This window comes from Coturnix japonica, chromosome 3 (genome assembly GCF_054131305.1).
Source record: "Coturnix japonica strain WE chromosome 3, WE-NBRP24, whole genome shotgun sequence".
NCBI classification, from domain to species: Eukaryota; Metazoa; Chordata; class Aves; order Galliformes; family Phasianidae; genus Coturnix; species Coturnix japonica.
Genome location: NC_140665.1, coordinates 86410644 through 86432451, shown reverse-complemented (window position 1 = coordinate 86432451; position 21808 = coordinate 86410644). Strand labels below are relative to the sequence as shown.

At 40.4% G+C, this 21808-nt stretch overlaps 1 protein-coding gene across 39 annotated transcripts in view; it reads left to right on the top strand.

The window, feature by feature from the left end:
- DLGAP2 (DLG associated protein 2) overlaps positions 1 to 21808 on the top strand; it is a 440056-nt gene that overhangs the window by 139478 nt on the left and 278770 nt on the right. For 11 of the 39 annotated variants that reach the window (XM_032443247.2, XM_085542112.1, XM_085542126.1 and 8 more), the window contains exon 2: positions 11803 to 11974. The exons of the other annotated variants lie outside the window; for them this stretch is intronic. In XM_032443247.2, the coding sequence (XP_032299138.2) occupies positions 11803 to 11974 (172 nt within the window). The remainder of the gene's footprint in view (positions 1 to 11802; positions 11975 to 21808) is intronic. 39 annotated transcript variants of the gene reach the window in all.

Here is a 21808-nt window from a genome sequence, read left to right as displayed (position 1 = left end):
CTGCTTGTGGATCTTTCACATACCTGTGAGGTTCTACAAGGGTTAAACGTGCTGCTTCCAATACCAGGATTGGCAGTCTAGGAAGAACATTGGAATTGCATTCCCTGTGCTATCAGTACTTGCCAGATGATAATCTGAGGAAGAGGAAAGCTTCCTCAGTTTTCAGTCAGCAGAAGTCAGCAAGGAGCAGTGCATTGTCCACCAACCTGTTTAACAGCTTTATGAAATTTACTTGTAAACATACAAACATCAGTTAACCTGATCTGTGGTTCTTTGCTATAGTAGCAAAAGTCAAAAAATCAACACAAAAATACTTCAGAAAACTTGGTGTCTTGTGTAATTAACAGATTTGCTGTGATGAAGTACTGAATTGCTAGAACAGTGTATATTCCTGATCTCAATGCTTGTGTAGGGCTGACCTGGACCAGCTGCCGGGCACTTGCCCAGCCACTCTCCTTTTCCCCATCCTTGGGAGATACAGGGTGGAAAATGAAGTGAAAAAGCTCATGGGTGGACATAAAGAGGAGATCAGTTACCAATTGCTATTGTGGGCAAAGCAGGTTTGACTTGGGGAAAATTAATGAATTGCAAAATAAGAGTAGGTCTGGAAAGCAAGGAACAAAGACAAGTTAATCTTTTCCCAGACTCAAATTCACAACTTTGTTCTTCTCCCCAAACAGCACAGGGGGAATGGGTGTGGAGGTCCATGTTAGCTCCCATAAGCTGCTCCTTTCTCCTCCAGCATAGGTCTTTTCCACAGGCTGTAGATGTACTCCACTGTGGGCTCCTCTCCACTTCCAGCACAGGGCCTAGTCCTGTAGGTGCTCTCCGTGGGCTGTTGGAAATACCTACTTTACTATGGCCTCCTCACTGGCTGCAGTATTTTTGCTTTTTTCTTAGTACCCTTCCACTGATGTAGCACCGGCATGGCTGACAGGCCCAGCTGTGTCCTCCAGTAGGTCTGTTCTGCAGTTCTTCTCACAGAGGCCCCTGCAGCCTCCCTGCTGCCAACACCTTCCTACCTACACCCACACAGTACAGTGCTTTTTTGAAAATGTTTAAAACGTATCGTTCTTAATATATGTGGTTATCACTCCATAGGGCTACAATTTAAAGAGTCTTAGGTAATGTGTAGGTAATGATGTGTAGGCAAACCAAATAATAGAAAATTCAGTATTATAACCTTTCTCTGCTGTTGCATCCTGCCTTTTTCTCATGAGGGAGAATGAAGGTAGGAGAGACATGGATGAAAAAAATGAAACCCTGATCTGAAATTTCAAAGTTGTCCTGAATTTCCTCTGTTTAACAGTTAATCTTCTTTATTCTGATGTCTTTGGAGATTTTGTTGCACTGGTTTTAAAAAGTGTCATAGAACATTTTCAGGTGAGGAAACCCAGTTTTTAGTGAAGTGAAATATTGCATAACTACTTGGGTAAATTTTGTGGTGTTTCTGCTTGTAAAAATAATCTCAGGTACTTTTTATGGAAAAAAAAGCACTCGAGTTTCCAAGCATGAATCAACTATTTGCAAAGGTTTTCAATATGAAGAAGAATATATCTGTAGAAGCAATAAGATTCACATTGCTTTTTTTTTTTTTCTCCAACGTGATCCAGACCCTGAGAGATAATATTACATCAAACACTGTGCAAGACAAAGAAGTGTACATGGCTCTGTGTCCTAACCTCAGCCCACAAAGGCGTGAGCATCTAAGTGCTAGAGAAGGCCCAACCCTGGTTAATCACAGGGAATGTCCTCCAGATAGAGAAGAAATGTTTCACCAGCAGGCAGCCAGTCCAAATGCTTTCAGTGCATTTCACAGCACCTTGACCTCCAGTAGCTTCCCGCTGAAGCGAGCAGCAGGTAGCATATCTCCTCCTTCATAAGGGGAGGCTTCACATTGTCCCTGGATGTGAGTTGCTCCCTGCATTGCAGTGGTACATTATCTTCTGGATCACTTGACTGAAACTTCGTAGTTAAACTGAGATTCTTACTATACAGAAGTTCTTCATTTGTTCAAGGAGGTCCCACAGCAATGGCAGAACCCCACATCTGTGGGGAGTGATTTTTAGATATCTGCTGACAGTGACTGCTGTATAAGTCCACAGGAGCCTACTTGAGCCTCATGTAGCCTCCAGATACATGAGAATGAGCACTGCGCCCATTTAAATTGATTTCTATGAAAACAAGTCCAAAGTAATTATCAAGAAAACTATACTATTCCAAAAGGAAAATTAGAAGCAGGTTGATTGACTTTGACCATAAGGTATTGATGTACAAATGAAATGGATAGTCCATATGATTATCCTTAAATTGTGCAGTTAATCTGGATAGATTCACGCTGAAGGAATATGAGAATGAGGTCTGTGCTATGGTGCACTGATATCAGGAGATGAACACCTCAGCTTTGGAAAGCTGTGGTCCACACTAAAAGTGATTAAGAACCTCTGCTTTCAAAAATTCAGTACTGGTTTGGAGACTTTTTTTTTTTTTTTTGGTATATTTTTCAGTCTTACTCATCATCTCTGGCTTCAGGCTTGGTTACAGATCTCAACATACTATGAATTGGCTTTAATTTTCTGAATAGTTGTATTCATTTAGCCACAACGCTGCAAAATAAGGAGAAGAATGTCAAGAAAAGTAATTCCTGAAGGTAAACTAATGGCTTGTATACAGACAATTAAACTTACAAGGAGATGCACATGGTGCAGGCTTATTCTTGCCAAAGTTTCACAGGCAGGATCTTGCAGATTCTGGACAAGAAGAGTTGCACCGTGCTGTGTCAATCTGTCTGTGTCTGAGACTGACTGTCTCTTGGATGTGTGGTTATTCTTCAATATCAGGAGCTTTACTCAGGCAGAAGTACTATGCAACATATTGTGCGTTGCTGTGCCTTGCTTAGGGTGCTTAGGGCTAAACGCAGCTCTGGCAGGAAAATTAATGTGTCCCTTTTCTGCTTTATTTTATTTTAATTAAGAGAAGTAGTAAAGTTGTTCGGAGAGACTTGCATTAAAAACAGAAAATGCAAAAATCCAAATGAACCCACTTCTATATGCTCACAGTCAATTTGTTATATGCCAAAGTGATAAAATACCTAAAGGAAAAATGTTGCACTGTGCTGTCCTGGGTGAACTGGAGAAGGATGTTGTGAAGATATTTGTATTTACAAAATCATCTCTCCTTCCAAATAAGATCTGCTGCCTTCAGATTTTAGGAAAGCACATGAACTTGGGGAGTTTATCTAGGCTCGCTTTGTCAGGTCTTTCACATTGGTCCATTACTGAGAATATACAGACCTATGCATATGTGGATCCTGTGGTTTAGTGATTGGAAACCCTGCCCACAGCAGGTAGGGTTGAAAATAGATGATCTTTAAGGCTCCTTTCAACCCAGGCCATTCTATAATTCAATGAATGTGTATGTGCATGTGTGTGTATGCTTATGAACAAAGTAATGTAAACGAGTTTCACACTGTCACAACCTGCCTCAGGCTTCACCTAAGTACACATCTGAAGTGGGGAAAAAACATTATCCCATCTTTACATATTAAATAGAGGCTCAGTAATATCTCTCATGTCTCTTAAGAAAACCTTTGGCAAAGAAATTAGACCTGCTTTTCACCAGTTTCAGGCTACAGCTGTAGCTGTAACTGCTGACCTGAATGATGGACACGGTGCAGCAGTCTTCAGTTTTTCTTAAATGTATCCATCATTTTCTTCCCATTTCTGATTGCTGTGTGTGACGAAATTCCATGATAACCAATAGGGTAGGTGTTTTTTCTCCAGTACTGCTATAGTTTTACATATCCTGACTCATACAGCCTTAGCTGCTCGAGCAGGTGAGATCTCTGGAAAATTTACACTCATGTGCATGTGGTATCTGACCACAGTAGGGACAGAAGCTCTGGTATGTATCTTTTACCTTGTTCCTAGAAGAGAGAGTAGTAAAATTCAGCTCTGTTCCCTCAGCAGTATGTCTAAAACAGTCTTGGGACCAAACACCGCATTAGGATCACTGATGTCTGCTACTTAGACTTGAACTGTTTAGGGATAGGTTTGCCTCTGAGCTGATCTAGTGAGAGTGTAACAGATGGTCTTTTCTAGCTTGTCCAGTGTGCAAGTCATCTTCACACATGCATGTCAACCCGACAAGACTAAACAAATCAAGTCATTACTTGGAATTCAATGTGTATTCCTAATGACAGAATCACGCTTAAATTCCATTAATGCAATAAATCTAATACCAAGTAAAGTAGCTACGAACGGTGATAGATAAAGCATTTAGTCAGATTGTTTGGATAGGCTACTAGGAAGTATCATACATAGTAAAAATAAATGTCAAGTATGCTTCACAGATAATAAAGACTTTATTGGATAAGCTATAGCTAATTTTCTCATGAGATATGTCATCACCATTCTATCTAATTTAATCTAGAGTTGCTGTAATGCATGATCACATTGTAGACATTAGAAACTCTGTATCAGGTGTTATGGCACTGTAAGTCTTCCTTTCTGTGTGCCATTTCTTAGTCTTAATTCAACCTGAATTTAAAGCATGACTTGAGAAATTATGGTTTCCCCTTTTAACTGCCTTGTTTGGAGAGTGAGTAGTGGGTACAGATAAGGGAAAGCAAACTTCGTATTACTGCAACCTTTCGTCATTTTATATCTTTCTCTATGAGGAGGCATAAAGCTGTGACCACTGTGATGGACATGAATCTAGAATATTTGAGATCACACAGCTCTGTTTTCTGTTCATCTAGATACAAAAAAGAAGAGTTGAAGATATTCCTTAAAGATGCAGCCTAGCACTGAGTCCTTCAGAACAACGTGTTTTTGTCAATATTTCTTATTCTTTCTGTACATTCTACCTGCATGAGAAGTAGCCCAAACATCAGTAAGACTGATTATGCAGGAAAGAACAGCATTTGTAAGCAAAGGTGTAGGATGATATCAGTGATGATCAGTATTTATCCAAAGCCCAGAAAGGCAATGACGGGGTGCTTGCATTGGTCCTCATAAGAGCAAAAATAAATCCCGGTAATTTGTATCCTTAGAAAACAATAGGGAATGTTAACTATTTCTTGACATATTCCACATTTTTTAAAGTATTTTTCTCTTGCATGTGTACCTATCAACTTTAACTTTTTCAGAGGTATGTAGCTGGAAGTAGATCCTACACAGGCAGTAGTGTATTTGTGATCCTGTCTGTGACAGATAAGTGACTGTAAGCAAGTGAAGTACTTTTGGCACTGGTGCGTAGATTACATGCAGAATATGTGCACATCCTAGAAGTGTAAATGGATGTCTTTCCCCTCACTTTTGTGTCAAGTAACAGCAAGAATACTGAAAAGCACAGCTGAACACAAACAGTCAGTTCCTCATCCCATTTTTGTTTTGAATCAAGTCTGGCAATTGTCTGGCATATGCCACATTTTATTAATTACAGGCATGTGTCTGTTCTTTGGTGCATCCTGATGCAAGTCATTAGAGGGCTGGAAAATCACTGCATCATCTGACAGAACTTTAATGCCTGGATATTTATGATAGAAACCAGAACTGATAAAAAAAAAGGTGTTATGTTTAGTCTTCCGTTTGTCCTTCAAATGTTCTTACTAACATGGGTACTCTGTACAGAACACCATGAAACAGCCAAAAACCCCTTTTCTTTTCAGATTAAACCTTCTCTTTACTTTCCATTGACTGATACATCTTTTTAGAACCCTTAATTCTTGTTTGCAGATGGGGTGTCTCATACTTCCATGTTTCCTTAGTCCTTCTGTTTGTGACCAAAGTGCCTTAAAGCAGCTAGTTGTCAGGGAGGAGCTGGGCATCCCCATGGCATGGAGACACACAATATTATTAGGACAAAGCCTGGTTATTCAGAAGAACCATTTCTCTTTTGCTGTCTGACATGCCCTCTTATAATGCTGCCGTCAGCAAGGCTCCTAAACCTGCAATTGTATCCAGCCAAAAGTGAATGGCTGTAGTCAGCTTCATTTGGGGTACATGGCATGAACAGGAGTGCTTCTACCTTAACTGTGGTCCAGGGCAATGGAATCTTCTGCCCTGCTTTTATGGGAATGGGGTAGGAACCACTCAAGGGGTTAACAGCTGCCTGATTTTTCTGGCATTTCTTTCAGTAGAGTTATCTCCAGCACTGGGTTACTCTGTGGGTAGGAAGTGTCTTTAGGAGAGGAGGCCAAGGGTACTGAGGCCGGTTCAGCTGGCAGACTGTCCCTGAGGCTGCCACAGCCAGCTCTGGGCGGGAAATCAGGGAAGAGGATGCAACTTGTGAAGCTACCAGCTGGCTCAGGTCTCTTGGTCACATATGAAAAAAAAAAACAAACCCATGGCTTCAGTTCTGGCATAAGGAGATGTGCCTTTTTTAACCCACTCTGTGTGGGGGTTCAGCATCTTAAAAATAGTCCCTGCAGCTGCGTGCCACAAACCTGGAAGCAGGATGAATGCAGAGTATACTGGGAGTGCTGTCTTACTGAGGCAGTATCTCCCTTTATGCCTTTCACCATCCTGGGGATGCCTTCTGCAGAGGCCACAACAGGGTCCTTAAGGTGGGCCGAGGTTCAGGGGAGTGCAGGAGCAATGTGAGACAAGTGTGGAAATGGTACCGAGAATTAACAGCATATTGAATGCAGCTTTCAATTATTTATTGAGAGACTTCTATTCCTTTTTGGCTTTATACTTAGAAGTGTAACCATGCGTTTGCTACAGATTTTATGGATTAGAAAATCATAGGATTAGCCAGTCCATAAGTTTATCCTGTTGTATATTAACTCATCGGAAATAAAAAAGGATGCTTCATATATAGGAAATGAATAATTAATTTTGTTTTCCTGCTTAAAAAAAATATAATCCCTTAGGTGCTTTTCTGTTTTCTGCTGAAGCTGAATTTTTTTAGTCCTCTGACAATGTCTTACACCCTCCAATATGTCTTGTTTCTATGGAGACACCAATGAACTGCTGCTCGCGTTCTTTTGCATATCACAATAAGAGATTGCTTCAGAATTTTCCCAACGCTTCACTCACTTCCCTTTTAATTAGAAATTAATCAATAGGTTCAGTGCTCTTATATCATGCACTCACATATACACGCACGGACACATATGAAGCCTGCGAGCCTGCCTGCAAATGCAGTGTGTGCTTTCAAAGTTTTATTTTACGGAGCAGCATGTTTTGTCTTGGGGCTCATAAGGCTGTTATATGAGCTGTGCTGGATAGCAAGGGTGAGAAGATAGATATCTTGTATGCAGTGGACTAGATGGGAGCAGGCTGGGACACTCCAAGCTTTTTAAGACCAGGAAAGAATTCTGTGGAATTCTGGCATGGCCTTAAAGGAAATTATTGGGATCTTTGACTTGTATGCTCTTAATATTATGTAAGCTGTTTAGCCCCATTGAGCTCTTGATTTTTATGTGAAATTTGCCCCCATGCCTCATTTTCCAAATGGAGAATTACTGCATGCTGGTCCTTTACATTTACTTCTCCAAGCCCTGTTCTTCCTCCCCAGCATGCACATGGCTCCTCTTCAGGAGAGCGGCCAGTAAGCACATGTGGGGCAGAACACAGTGCAGGGTTTAAGAAAAAAAAAACCAACAACCAACAACAAACCAAATTACGTTGTTTCTTATTGAACATTTTCTACAAAGTAGACAGTGTTTTTAATTATGAAGAATGAGTGAGACTGAAATGACACCAGACTGGAAGTTGCACGCTACTGTTAGCGAGCTCTTTGAAGTCACTGACAGTCCTCTTCCTACTGCATTGTAAGAAGAGGGGATTACTTTTCCCCCCAGTTAAACACCACAGGTGAAGCAGCACCATGTTACCATGAGCCGTTTGTTATTGGTTCATATCATAGTGAAATAAATTTCTAGCAGTTATTCAGAATAGCATTAGCAGAGGCCTCACTGATAAATGCATGCCACCTCATGATAGCAACAGATGATGCCTCATGCTCAGCTTATATACACTTGTGCTGAGATATAGGTTGAGAATCTTTATTCATGGTTTCTTTGTGCTACACAGCTGTCCGTCTCCTCCTGCTGTCTTGGACTTCGTGATCTCCTCTAGACAAAGAAGATAATGGTTTCCCATTTTGTTGCAGTATCTTAGGATGACTTATGTTGAAGGGTAGTTCTTAAATTCTACACCAGTCAGTAGCCCAGTGAAAAAGAGAGTTTTGATGGTAAACTGGCTGTTGTTTCCAACCAACGTGTTCACATGTATTTATACACATACACGTGTATATGTATGTGTGTATACATAAATGTGTAGATGTTTGCCTTTTGTTACACTTTTTGCTGTCATACTGAGAAGCAAAAAACAACAAAAAAACAACCTTTTTTTAATGAGATTTCATAAAGAATGCTTGAACTCCATGAACATATATTGTATTCTTGATTTACCTATTCAGTGTTTTTGTTAAATATACGGAGAGCAAGGTTTAACCTCCAAATGGACCAAAGAACAGTCCTGCTTTCTCAAGAATAATTATTGTAGCTATGCAAGCTAGCACATAACAGTTAAATATATCCTTGCTTTTGACAGAAGCTAGTGGAGCTGGAACAGAGATGAACACAGCTTATTAAATATAGCTCTTATGAAGCCTGCTCTATAATTACTGTGATTTTTCTTTGTATCATTATGATCATAGGCTGATCGAAAACAATGAATCCTGTGCTTTCAAGAGGCTAAGAACTATTCAACCATATACAGAGATCATACCTAGAGTAACAGCCCTGTTAGTTTGCTTTGAGTAGTCTATGTAAATAATGCACTATAAAGGTTAAATGGGTCCTTCCCCCAGTGGCCCCTCTCCCACTGACGAGTTTCAGACTGAGAGGAGAATGCTCTGAGCAGGACCAGGAACACTTTGTTCCAAAAATCTCATACATATCCATGAGCAAATATTTTGTGACTCTCTTTAACTGAGACCAGCATTCAATGTATAAAAAGGGATCTGCTGATTTTTTTGCATGTCTGGAACTGGTTTCTGAGCTGAAATTTTCTGAATGTAGTGACCTATATACCCAAAATGTTATGAGAATAAAAATGCCCAGTTGTCCTTTGTTATCACCTCCAACACTCCAACACATCCAAAATAGATCCAGGGACCTGGATTCAAATATTTTCCATCTTTTCTAACCCTTGAAAGACTTCCATGCTTTCTGGGTTTGAATGGGGAGCAAATGGCAAGGACGTGTTTCTGTGGTCTAGATCATTTCTTGTTTCCTCAGGTCTCTGTTGATGGGACTGGGGAGGCAGCCGACCCCAGTCCTGCTGTGGGCAGGAGAGGGAAATGTGAGCTTTTCATCCAAGACATTGCCCAGTGCAAGGGTCCATTGTTTTCAGGGCTGTCTTTGCCTGTGAGGCTTTTCCCTTTGTGCATTTACTGATAATTAACATTTGAGGTGCCAGAATTCTGGCACTTAAAATTTTAACCTCTAGCTTCTACACAGTAATAAAAAGTAATGATTTTGTTTTCCTATTTTAGATTTCAGGTAATAAGAAAAAAAAATAAATAAATAAAAAAGGCTTGAGAACAATCAATAATTCCAAAGACAAAGTTTGAGTTTAAGATGTGCTGTTATTTACTGCTGTGCTCTTAGAGCTGACATGAAGACAAGGATGGGCATATGTGAGATCAAGGCTGGGTATGCTGCCTTTTCGTGCAACCACTCAGCAATTCCTTCCCTGAACCAATCCAGCTTTGTATTAAAGACATTAGTTCCGTTGCCTTGGCTACATGTACTGGAAGGCTTATCTGGAGCCTCATGTTCCTGATGGTTGTTATATACCTTCTCATTTCTAGCCTAATTTATTCTCAGTTAGTCTGTTTGCAGACCACCAGTGTTAGGTAAAGTCAGTCTTTTCTTCTCTGTGTTTATCTGTTTTTAATGTTTAACAGAGAGACACTGCTCATGCTTCCCTTAATTACACTGCAAATGTACTTGGAAGTGTTTGTCTGCTGTATATTCATATATATTCACACTATCTGTGTCTATTAAGAAATGTAATAATATCTTCTATTTAATATTGTTTGTTAGCACATGTCTTTCTGCACAGTTTTTGAGCAAGTTGAATTGTTTCATCAATTGCGTGGAGTTAATTCAAATATTTCAAATGTGTTAGGGTAACTGTGGTAAGAAGCAGTGAGCGTGACGAGATTAAATAGAAAGGAGAACTGAAGTAAGCAGCCTAAATCCCATTCTGAACCCAATCCAAACATTCCTGTAGGTTTGGTTTAAACAAGAGCACTTACATAAACAGTCAGCTTTTCCATGCCAAGGTTTCCCAAACAGCTTCTTGGTAAAGCCACAATTAAATAACAGTTAATTCTACAAGTAATACCTTATTGAAAGTAATTAAAAGGAATGATTTTGAGAAACAGCCTTGCTGCAGAAAACCTGGCTGATGGCGCATCCCAATTGTCCGATGCAGTACCATAACAATTGGCCTCTGTCTCAATCTTATTTAACAAATTCATTAATAGTATTAAAGAAAGCAAGTGAACAGCATGTTAATGAAGTCAGCAGATGATGTAAACAGCAGGAAACAGAAATTAGAAGATACTTAGAGATTAGAAACATGAGCAAGAGGCGTTATCAATGCATCATAATCAGATTGAGAAGGAGTAGTAGCTAATGCATCTGGGATAAATTAATTCAGCACTGATTTTACATAACCAATACATATTAAGTGCACAGAAATATGCATGCTAGATTATGCTAAAGCTAAAGAAAGCACTAGTTTCTGATCAGTGTAAAACCTGAAAAGGCAATGCTGTCTTTGGAAGAATGTGTAGTGTCAAAGAGCAGACAAGTGATTGCTGAATTACAGACAACAGAAAATAAGAATGGGTGGTAAAAGAGACTGATTTAAGAGGAAGAAGTGAAATGTAATGACTTTGACTAAGCAAGGTATGGAGATGAAGGCTAAAATAATCTGCAGCCCTTAAATATGAGTAACATTTAAGCAAAATGTGACTTTTTTTTATAGCATTACCAATAATTTGATATCATTTCAGTAAAATATTTTTTATTAGGTGAAAGCAACCTGTTACCATGTTAGGGCAAGAATTAAAAAAACAAACACATTGAGGCTGCAAAGGCGACGTAGTGCCAGTAAATGGAAACCTAAAGTAGGCTGCAGGTTGCTGCTCCCTTCAGCATGCCTGTGTGAACATGCGTAGCAGAGGCCATAGACAGTTATACTTGTTATTTTCTTTTTTTTCCTTCTTCCCCATCAATACCCAGTTCATAGGAGAGGAGACTTCCCAAGTGCTCCATTCAGCGAGCCCAGTCCCACACAAGCTCTAAAATACTTCCCCTTCCCCGTAGTGGTGACGCGCACACTACAGTCAGGCTGACAGCCACCTCCTCCAGTTAGGACATGAAACCATCAATACCCCTTTGAGCTCATTGAAAATATGACTAACCCAATTCTCATCTCATATGCTGTCAAATGCCACTTGGTGAGTCTTGCTCCTGTTCCAGCTGGAGATGGGCCCACACTGGAATTTGGGAATCTGATTTTCATGTTTCAAACCTGAATAAAGAATCTCATTTCTAGCCTCAGTCTCCTAAACTGCAGTCATGTCTGTGAGTAAAATGCTGAAACACTACTTGTCTGGGAAAAATAAATGAGTGATGATTTTAAGAGAGATGCTGTGGCTACTCAGTGCAGTAGCTGCAAGTTTTTTGGTGCTGTTCCCAGAAATGCTTCAACCACGGTGAGGAGCTCAATTCTCTAATTTAAAAAAAAAATTGTATCAAATATTTTTCAGCTTTACACTCTCAAATTAAAGCTTAAAAACCTCCAAGGAAGGAAAGGAGGCCAGATTGGAGGGGGAGGAGGTGAGAGGAAGGAAGCGGGTGGAGAAAACCACTATAATCCCAAGATGCAAGGAAAGTTGAAAAGTAGAAGAAAAAATATATTAAATCAGTGTAAACTAAGAGGTAAGTTTAAGGCTTTTTTTTTTTTTTTTTTTTTTTTTTTTTTCATCAAATGTATGCTTTGTTGGTGTATTTTTAGCAGTAAAATGCTGTGTACTTTAAAAACATATTAAATACACTAAAGTGAGGTAATTGCTTTTTCTTCATTCTGTGTGCTATAACATTGATCTGTATTTTTATTAAAACCCATCAAAGAATGTGTTGTGCTGGGAGTTTGGTACATTTTTGCTGTTGCTGGTTAGAACTGTTGATTACCTCACCAATGACCTACATGAAGTGAAGTGACATCCCATGGCAGCAGGCAGGGTGTTTTGTTGTAGAGCTCAGCTGCAAAAGTTAATTGTTTATGGAGATTTAATGGGCATCATGCTCCTACTTACCTACATCCCTGTAATTCAGCGGTGTATCGGTATAGCTTAGCAAAAGAGGCTCTAAAGTAATAGATTTTGGTATAGTTAGGAAGAGAGTTGACCTGCATTCTTTGAACTGAGATCAGATCAGTGCCCTACATTGCCTATTAGTGCTGTTGCTATTACTGCTACTTGGTGTGCTGCCTATACAGGGGTTGTATAAGTTAAGTTTTGATCAGAGACCACATGCCAACAGCTGAATAGTAAAGTCTGGTGCACTTAAAAGCTCATTTATTACTGGAATGTTTGTTGCTGTGCTGCCAGGAGCCTGCCAGAGAAGCAGCGGAATAAAAATATTGCTGATTAATACGACTGTGCTTGTGTTGTAACGCCATGTGATACTAAACGCTTTGTCACGGATGAGTTTATAGAGGAAAGGAATAGAAGTCTGTGAGGAGTGGATGCAGATGTAATGAGGTTTCTCGTGGTTGTGTCAAACAGCTGGGCTGAGTGGGAAGGCGGGAATGTTCCTGCAGCCTCCAGTACTTACTTATTGCATATCTAGACCAAGCTATGTGCGTTATTTTTATCTTTGGAGCTTGGGAACTGGGTGGAGCAAGTGTGGGACGTCAGCTGTAATGAAGAGGCCCACAGTCTTGGGAGCTGATGGTTATGGTGAACACAGGAGAGGGAATGCAGAGAAATTGCTGCCACCTTCCTCTCTGCTCTTCGTGAAGCTTCTCCTGAGTCTGATCTTCCTGGGCTGGAGGTTGTTCTGTGTTTCAAAGCTTACAGTGTCTGTTGTTCTCAAATATATCCAGTCTTGTTTTTCCACTTGTTTGCATTATTGGTCTCAGTGACATGTTCTGGAAATGGGTTCTGTAAATTAAGTGCGTTGTCTTTGTTTTGAGCCTGCTGTTTGAGAGTTGTATTGATTGCTTCAAGTATATTTAACGTGAAAAGTGAATAATATTTCTCACAGAGATGCTTATCGTTGCCACCTTAAGCCATCTAATTATAGGCTGAAAAGCTGCAGTCTGCTTATATTTCCCTCCTTTTCCATATGTCTGATTATCTTTTTACATTTTCTAGCCCTTCTGTATTTATTCAGTGATTTAGATGAAAATGTTAGAGGTTTACTGCTTTCTGAAGACGTGTTTGTCTAATGGCCATCTCCTCTTCCTTTCTGTCACCATTTAGCCTTCCTTAACTTTTCTAAATATTTTTTTTTTTTTCAGAGTTGAACTGAATGTTTAAATATTTCTACAGATAGCAGTTACATAAATATATGCATGGCAGCTGTGCACTTCAAGATGAATATATTATGGATGAAGAGCTTGAATTCCACAGTATTTGTACTATTTTTATTCAGGCACATCCTGAGAATTTAGTATCAAATGGCCTAATTCTGCTCTAACTGACACTAAAGACAGTGAATTAAACCAGAAACTCCTACACGATTCAGTAGGATCAGGACTTGTCCTGCCTGCTGGAGAACAAAGCTCAACACCACTTTTAGAGCTGATCTGAATTGTGTATGAATCTGGAAGTTCAGAGAAGGAAGCTTGGGAGAGAAGTAATGATTCTTGGGTAGATGTGAGTATAGGATTGGGGACAGTTGAAAGATATCAATGGATGAGCAACAGGAGCTGTGAGGAGTGAGCAGCAGAGGCAACTGCAGACTCCTGAGAGTGGCAAGCTGTCAGGATGTGATCAGGTACACTGACACGCATCCTGAAGGCCATCAGCACCTAAATTCTACAAAGGTGAATGGGAATGTGGCATCCTGATTCAGCTCTGTGAATTTCAGCCATAAGGAAAATCAAAAAAATGGGGGGAGGGTATGATCAGACTAGATATCTGATAGCTGTAGTGGTCTCTATTTTGTTCTGTATAGATTAATGGAGAGTATTTTCCTCTGACATTTAGAAATCATGTCCTATATTTTAAACAGTTGTAAATAATTAATATGGCAATTTTACCACAACTCCATCATTACACAGAACTATCAGACCAAAGAATGAATCATGTTCTTCTCAATACCTGGCATCTTTTCTCCCTTCTGTGAAATTTTTGAAGACTAAAGGTCCCTTTTACATTCATACAGCTTACTGGACAAGAAGAAAACAGAAATGTTTAAAAGAGGTTCTGTGTAGAAGAGATTTTTTGTTTAATCAGACACTTTTGCTCATTGCTAATAGAAGTAGCAGAAAGACAGGCTCAAAGAGGCAGCCCAGGTTGTTAAAAATTCCATAAATAAAAATGAACCCATTCCTTGGAATTTAATAGCAGCCTCTCCACATCGTTGCATTGGTATTAATGTATCATTCACCAGTTGTGTTACTTCAGCTTTACTCCACCATGAACATTAAGGTATAGAATGCTTTGAAGAAATATGGGCTAGCATTAATAAAGCTATGCATGGCAGCATCCAGGAAGAAAACATGCCTTTTATGCAGCTTATTTGAGAGATTATCCAAAAGTGTAGAGTGAATCTAGCCAACTAATAGCAAACTGGAACAACAAATAACAAATGCTTTCTTCTACAACTTGCCTTCGTGTGCTTTGGTTTATCTTCTGACAGCCCAATTTAGACAGGTGGTACCTCTCTGACTTTATGTGGGGGCAAGTTTTAGTAATGTTTCAGCCCTTTATTCACTGCAGCATTCAGCTATCTGCAGCTGGATCAGGCCCTGGAAATGAAATGCATATATTAATTTAAGGACTCTTTAACATGAGTCCTGCCAACAGTTCTGCTGGTAACTGGAAATGCTGGAAGTTTTGTTACTGTACACTGTCTCTCTTTGCCAAATTCTGTCCTTTTTCTCCCCCACAAGTCTAACAGTGCACCTTCTCCTTTTTGCCATGTGTGACTTTTCCATTCCATCCCTGGAAACCAGATGTTCTCTGTTTCCTCCCCAAATCTGTTTTACTCCATCATCAATGGGGTGAAGTAATAAATATGCATGATGGTAGAGGAAAGGACTGAGGCAAAGCCTTTTCTTTTTACCAAGTGATCCAGACTATCAGTTTGACTTGAATGTATGTGTCCCTCCCTGTGCTACACATAAAGCATAGCAGATAAAACTGCATCCGTGGTAGAAAGGGAGAATGCTGAGTAGATTGAAGAAAGCAAGGTATCATCTTCTTCTTTATGAAGTGTTCCAGACATAAGTCAAAATTCTTTATCCTCCTTTATATCGAATCATGGAATATCCTAAGTTTATGCAAAAGGTGTTAAATGCTTAGGTTTGCAATGACTTCCAGATTTTGGGGGATTGTACTTCATGTTTCAGACACTAGAAGTGCGTATCAGCATTAACTGACTAATGATGAGCATCTTTTCTAAATTTTATGGCCTTTTGGGAGGTAAGGAAATGGAATCTTCCTCATGCCCAGCATTCTCACAAGTTGTTGTGTGCTGTACATGAGCAGAAGGATGACTGGTGCTGAAAACTGAAAGGCAAGTAAGGGATGGATCTGATAGACATTCTGTGTCTTGACTCTCTTGACAACAGTGCCAAGATATAGGTAGTAGAAGGGAATTGGTCTTGCTTTAAGGCGTGGAAGAAGTGTTGAATCATAGAATCACAGAATGAGCCGGGTTGGAAGGGACCTCAAGGATCATGTAGTTCCAACCCCCCTGCCTAGCAGGGCCACCAAACATATACCTTTACTAGATCAGGTTGCCCAGGGCCCCGTCCAACCTGGTCTTGAACACCTCCAAGGATGGGGCACCCACAACCTCCCTGGGCAGCCTGTTCCAGGGCCTAACCACTCTCCTAGTGAAGAACTTCCCCCTAACATCCAACCTAAATCTTCCCTCTTTTAACTTAAAACCATTTCCCCATGTCCTGCTATTGTCAGCCCTTTTGAAGAGTTTACTCCCCTCCTGGGAATAAGTTCCCTTCAGGTATTGAAAGGCTGCAATGAGGTCACCCCGCAACCTTCTCTTCTCTAAGCTGAACAAACCCAACTCCCTCAGCCTGTCCTCATAGGGGAGGTCCTCCAGCCCCCTGATCATCTTCGTGGCCCTCCTCTGGACCCTTTCCAAAATCTCCATGTCTTTTTTGTACTGAGGGCTCCACACCTGGACACAGTACTCCAGATGGGGCCTCACAAGAGCAGAGTAGAGAGGGACGATCACCTCCCTATCCCTGCTGACCACCCCTCTCCTGATGGAACCCAGGATCCCATTTGCTTTCCAGGCTGTCAGAGCGCACTGCTGGCTCATGTTGAGTCTTTCGTCCATCAGGACCCCCAGGTCCTTCTATGCCGAGTTGCTCTCAAGGACCACTCCTCCCAGCCTGTACAGGTGCCTGGGGTTCTTCTGGCCCAAGTGCAAAACCTTGCACTTTGCCATGTTGAACCTCATTTGGTTCACCCGAGCCCAGCTTTCCAGCCTGTCAAGGTCCCTCTGAATGGCATCCGTTCCCTCCACCGTGTTGACTGCACCACTCAGCTTGGTGCCATCAGCAAATTTGCTGAGGGTGCACTCAATTCCCTTATCAATGTCAATAATAAAGATGTTAAAGAGCATGTTAACCGCTCGTTACCGGCCTCCACCTGGACATAGAGCCATTGACCACCACCCTCTGTCTGCGGCCTTTCAACCAATTGCTTATCCATCTAGCTGTCCACCCATCAAATCCACTTCCCTCCAGTTTGGAGATGAGGATGTGATGGGGGACCATGTCAAAGGCCTTGCTCAGGTCCAGGTAAATGACATCGGTCGCCTTCCCTTCGTCCACCAACGCCGTCACTCCATCATAGAAGGTCACAAGATTAGTTAAGCATGACCTTCCCCTGGTGAAGCTGTGCTGGCTGTCTCGGATCACATGCTTGTTCTTTATGTGATCAAGCATGTTGTCCAGGAGGATCTGTTCCATAATCTTCCCAGGCACAGAGGTGAGACTCACCGGCCTGTAGTTCCCCGGGTCCTCCCTGCTCCCCTTCTTGTAAATGGGAGTGACGTGACCCTTCCTCCAGTCATCCGGGACCTCACCTGACAGCCACGACTTCTCAAATGTGATGGAGAGCGGCTCGGCAACCACCTCAGCCAGCTCCTTCAGGACCCTGGGATGCACGCCATCTGGCCCCATAGACTTCTACTCATTCAGTCTAAGGAGGTACTCTCGGACTTGCTCTACTCTTACAGTGGGGAGGGATTTACCTCCTTGGTCCCCACAAAAAGGTATGGGGGTGCAGGGCTTAGGGATGTGAAAAAGACTAGAATCCCGGCCACTAGTGAAGACCAAGGTGAAGAACTTATTCAGCATCTCAGCTTTCTCTAGAAAGTGTTGGTTCTCTAGAATACAGGCAGAATTGAATTTTGGAATAGTTCCTGTCCCCGGCAGCATGACTAACCATGTTCCCTACAGGTAGACCTGAGGAAACAACATATTGCTTCTGAAGGAAAAACAGCTTAGGTACTACTATTTCATACTTTCACAAACAGAATAATAAAGCAATTCTGAAATGACTTTCTGACCATGCAGTGACCTCTAAATTATATGTACAGAACTGAGTAATTTCAAACATTGTCCAATTATCTCATTCCAGTATGGCATTCAGTAAAATGAGGATTAGCCAAGAAAGCAAGGTGGACTAAATCTTCAATTAAGAACAGTGAACAGAATCTTACTATATTATTACAATCATTATTTAAAGAAATTGCTTATACTGGCAAAGTTTTGTTTCATGCGAATGTTTGCCTCCCAAAGCTCCCTTGCAAAAGTGAGAATACTAACAATTTTTGCTTAGAGAAAACTTTAGATTTTCATGCAAGAAATGTTACATTCACCTCCATTGTCAAAGGTGCCTTTAAGTTCACAGCTGTACAGTTCTCTTCTGGGAATGCAATTATGATTACAGCCTTCATGCTGGTAGTGCATTTTCAGCAGGTGGTTACAGTTGAGTTATTTCATAGAATCACAGGAAGTTTTGAGGTTGGAAGGGATCCCTGGAGACTGTCTAGTCAAACCCCACCTGCTCTAAGCAGGATCCTGACTGAGCTGGCCATGACACTGCTCATCTCAGTCAGTCTTCAGATGTCTCCAAGGATGGAGACTCCACAGCTTCTCTGGGCAGCCTGTGCCAGTGAATTCCCTTATGGAGAATGAAAGTTGCGATCAGCCTGTAATGCTTTGTCTTTGCCATTCCTTCACGGCTACTCTCTGCCCCTGCTTCATATGGGATCCTTCCCACAGGATGCCGTTGTTCCCCAGCTGATTGCACACAGGCTTTCCACAGGCTGCAGCTCCCTCAGCCCTCCTGTAACACTGCAGGTCACTCTTCTTGGGCTGCAGCTCTGGGTTGCTCCTGCATGGGAATCCATGGGCTGTGGCCTTCAGGCCTCACACACTGCTGGACTGCAGTCTCCTCTGTGTCTGCACATGGAGATCTGCTCTGCATAGTGCCCATGGGCTGCAGGGGACAGCCTGCTCCTCTATGGGCCTCTGCTGGGATGTTGTTCTCTTTGCTGAGGCTGCTCCTGCAGTTCCCTGCTTGGTTTTGTAAAGAGAGGTCGAATCAATCCTTCACTTTCAACAAACTCTCTGAACATGTTCAGTGGATCCCAATACCTCAGATGAATCCCAGGCTGCTCTAGACCAGCTAACTCACTGAAAGACTGAAAATCAGATACTCTGTGATTTCAGACTGTTGCAATACTTCTCCCTCTTTTCAGAATAATTTAGGACCTGGATTATCCTAGTAGTTTTGTTAGAGAAGTAGCAATTCCCCATATCACTGTGCTTCGGTCAGTAATATGTTCAGTGCAAGAGGGTTGCGTGCTTTTTTTCGCTTTAAAGTAAGCATAGAATAATAAGATTGAGGGGAAAAGCCTTCAGCCGTGGTTTGTGACCCAAGAAGCCACCCCCAACATGATTCAGGAAGATATGTACAGCAAAACATGGAGGCTACTACAGTGCATTATTTTATTTACAGAATATTAATGCCTATATTTAAGTGAAGATTTTTCATTATCCCCTGTTAACTCATAATAAATGTTTTACTGAGGAAATTATTTAGAATCAAATTTATTCTTCTCCACAATAACCTCTTTCTCCACCTTCTATTATGAAAAGCAGCAAACAGTTTTTGATACTGTAATTTGCAAGCTTAGGTCAATCTACAAGGCTACATGTGGTGCAAAGGATAAATATCCAGCATGGTTTCTGTGAGCATTTTAGCAGCTGCCTGTTTTCATCAGAGTAGAGCTGAATAATACATATTTCCGTTACATGGATGGCCTAAAGACATTACATCATAGTCCTGTTACGTGTGAGTATGAAACTGCATATATCAGTGGGTGTGATTGCTGACTTTAAGAAAATCTTTCATGTACCAGATTAATAATTTCTTACTCTTTGAAAAAGAATTAGAGATTAGTCCATGCTCACACAATGGGATAAAGGTAAAGAAAAGCCAGTATGTATTCCAGGTAACTTTTTCTGCTCTGCTTATTGTGGCAGAAATAATGGCTAGTTACTTGTCTACTGTGGACGTATTGACACAGAATATGTCTAGCCTCCACGTCACAGAAATGCTCAAAGTTAGATGGAAAGAAAGGTTGGATGGAAACTGTACAAAAAACAATATCACTTCTGCAGCAGTTATCAAGAATAGTTATGCCACTCTATGAAACTTTCTAAATAGGAAGATAAGGTTGAGTTGTACAATTTTAACAACAAAAACTGTGTTCACATGTTTACAATTCCCAATCTTAGGTATAAGGAAAGGTAGCATTCTGTTCTGTTCAATAGCAATGACTTTACTGTGATCTTGAATTTATGTGTTTCACTATGCTGCACATAACAGCATATATATTCACAAGGTACCATGAATATATTCACAAAAATATAAATTCCTACTATGCCTTTGTATGATAATATGTTTTTTGTGAGTTTGTCCATCATGTGGAGTCACTGAGCAACAAATCTGTGGTAGCTGTATCCTATAAGCTACTACATACTCATAAGGAAGCACCACTTCTGGTTCTGGATGCAAAGAAATACAGAAGGCCTAGGTGTTGAATGTTCTGTTACAAAAATAAATACTAAACTATATACTTCTGGCTCAAGGGTGTGATGGACTGACATATCACACTAAGGCTCATTTCTGCTGCCCATAATTCATCTGATAAATTCTAGTGTAACTTGCATCTAACTGAAAGTATTGTACCTTGATTAAATTAGGTGGATCAAAAGAATTAACTGAAAAAGAATTAACTGAAAAAGAAAAAAATTCCTTATTTTGTGAGCAGTATCCTTACATGATTTTTTAGTTAAAATTGTCACAAGAAAGTCTTTTTTTTTTTTTTTTTTGTATAGTTTCTCAAACAGAACACTTAAAGACTGCAATAGTAATCAACATTTTGCTGTTTGTCCATTAATACCTTCCAATTATTTTCCCAAACTGCAAAGCTAATTTTCTCCCAGGTGTATAGTTACCACCGAGTCCTTTACAGGTGAACTTTTGCAGGATAAAAGTGTTAGTGAAAACTAAAGCAGGGCTTGTTCTAACTGTAAAGGAAAGGAATTATCTGTGAGTATGGAAAGCTTGCACATTTTTGTTGTTTTTTTGTCCAGTGCTTTTTAGCATATTTTGCTAAAAAAAACAACAACACAGATGCTTCAGATGTGTGAGGCTGAAAACACTGTTGTGTGACATAAACTTGAAAGAACGCTAAAAGCTGCCAAAGGCTGCAAAAATGGATGAAGAGTAGTTCTAAGCATAAGATGAGGAGTTCATTCTTTTAATGATCTCTCTGTAGTTTAGATAAGTCCCTAATGGTCTACCCTTTATAATTTTTATTCTCTCTTGGTGCAACAGGGACAGCAAAAGACCACTGGGAAATAATGGTTAGTAAACAGCTTTTAATCCTGACTGACATTCGTCATCTTTCTTTCCAATCTTATCAGTATTTGTCTGAAACAATTGGCACAACCAGGATAAAGCTTTAAAATAGCAATGCTGTGAAATATTCTTTAAAACAACTCAAAATAAAGAAAGATGTTTATCCTAGAAGTAAAACCACTGTATGCAAGAGGGATTGCAGGAATTTAGTAGAAGGCTGATTAATAGGAGCACTAGATAAAATAAGCACTTATGTTCAGTGCTGCTGTATTTCTTATATTATAGGAAAATGGAAAGTAAGCTGAAGAGTTCAGTATAAGATTGAAAATAAAATCAAGCCAATGATGAATTACTTCGTATGCTGTATAAGCACAGATGCTCTTGGGAAAACAATTGCCTCAGCATCATGGGTTCAGTCAGTCCCTGGATAGACAGTAATTCAGTGGAGTCTGTCATTACTGAGAGTTCTTATGAAACAGTTTCAGAGGTTAGATGTAAAAACTTTTTATGGGTTTAACTGAAGAGTATCTATTAACTCTTCAGTATTCATCAAAAGCACAAGACTGTGTTTTAATTAGTTATCATACCTAAGCAGCAATGTAAATATTCTGGTAATAATTACCAGTTG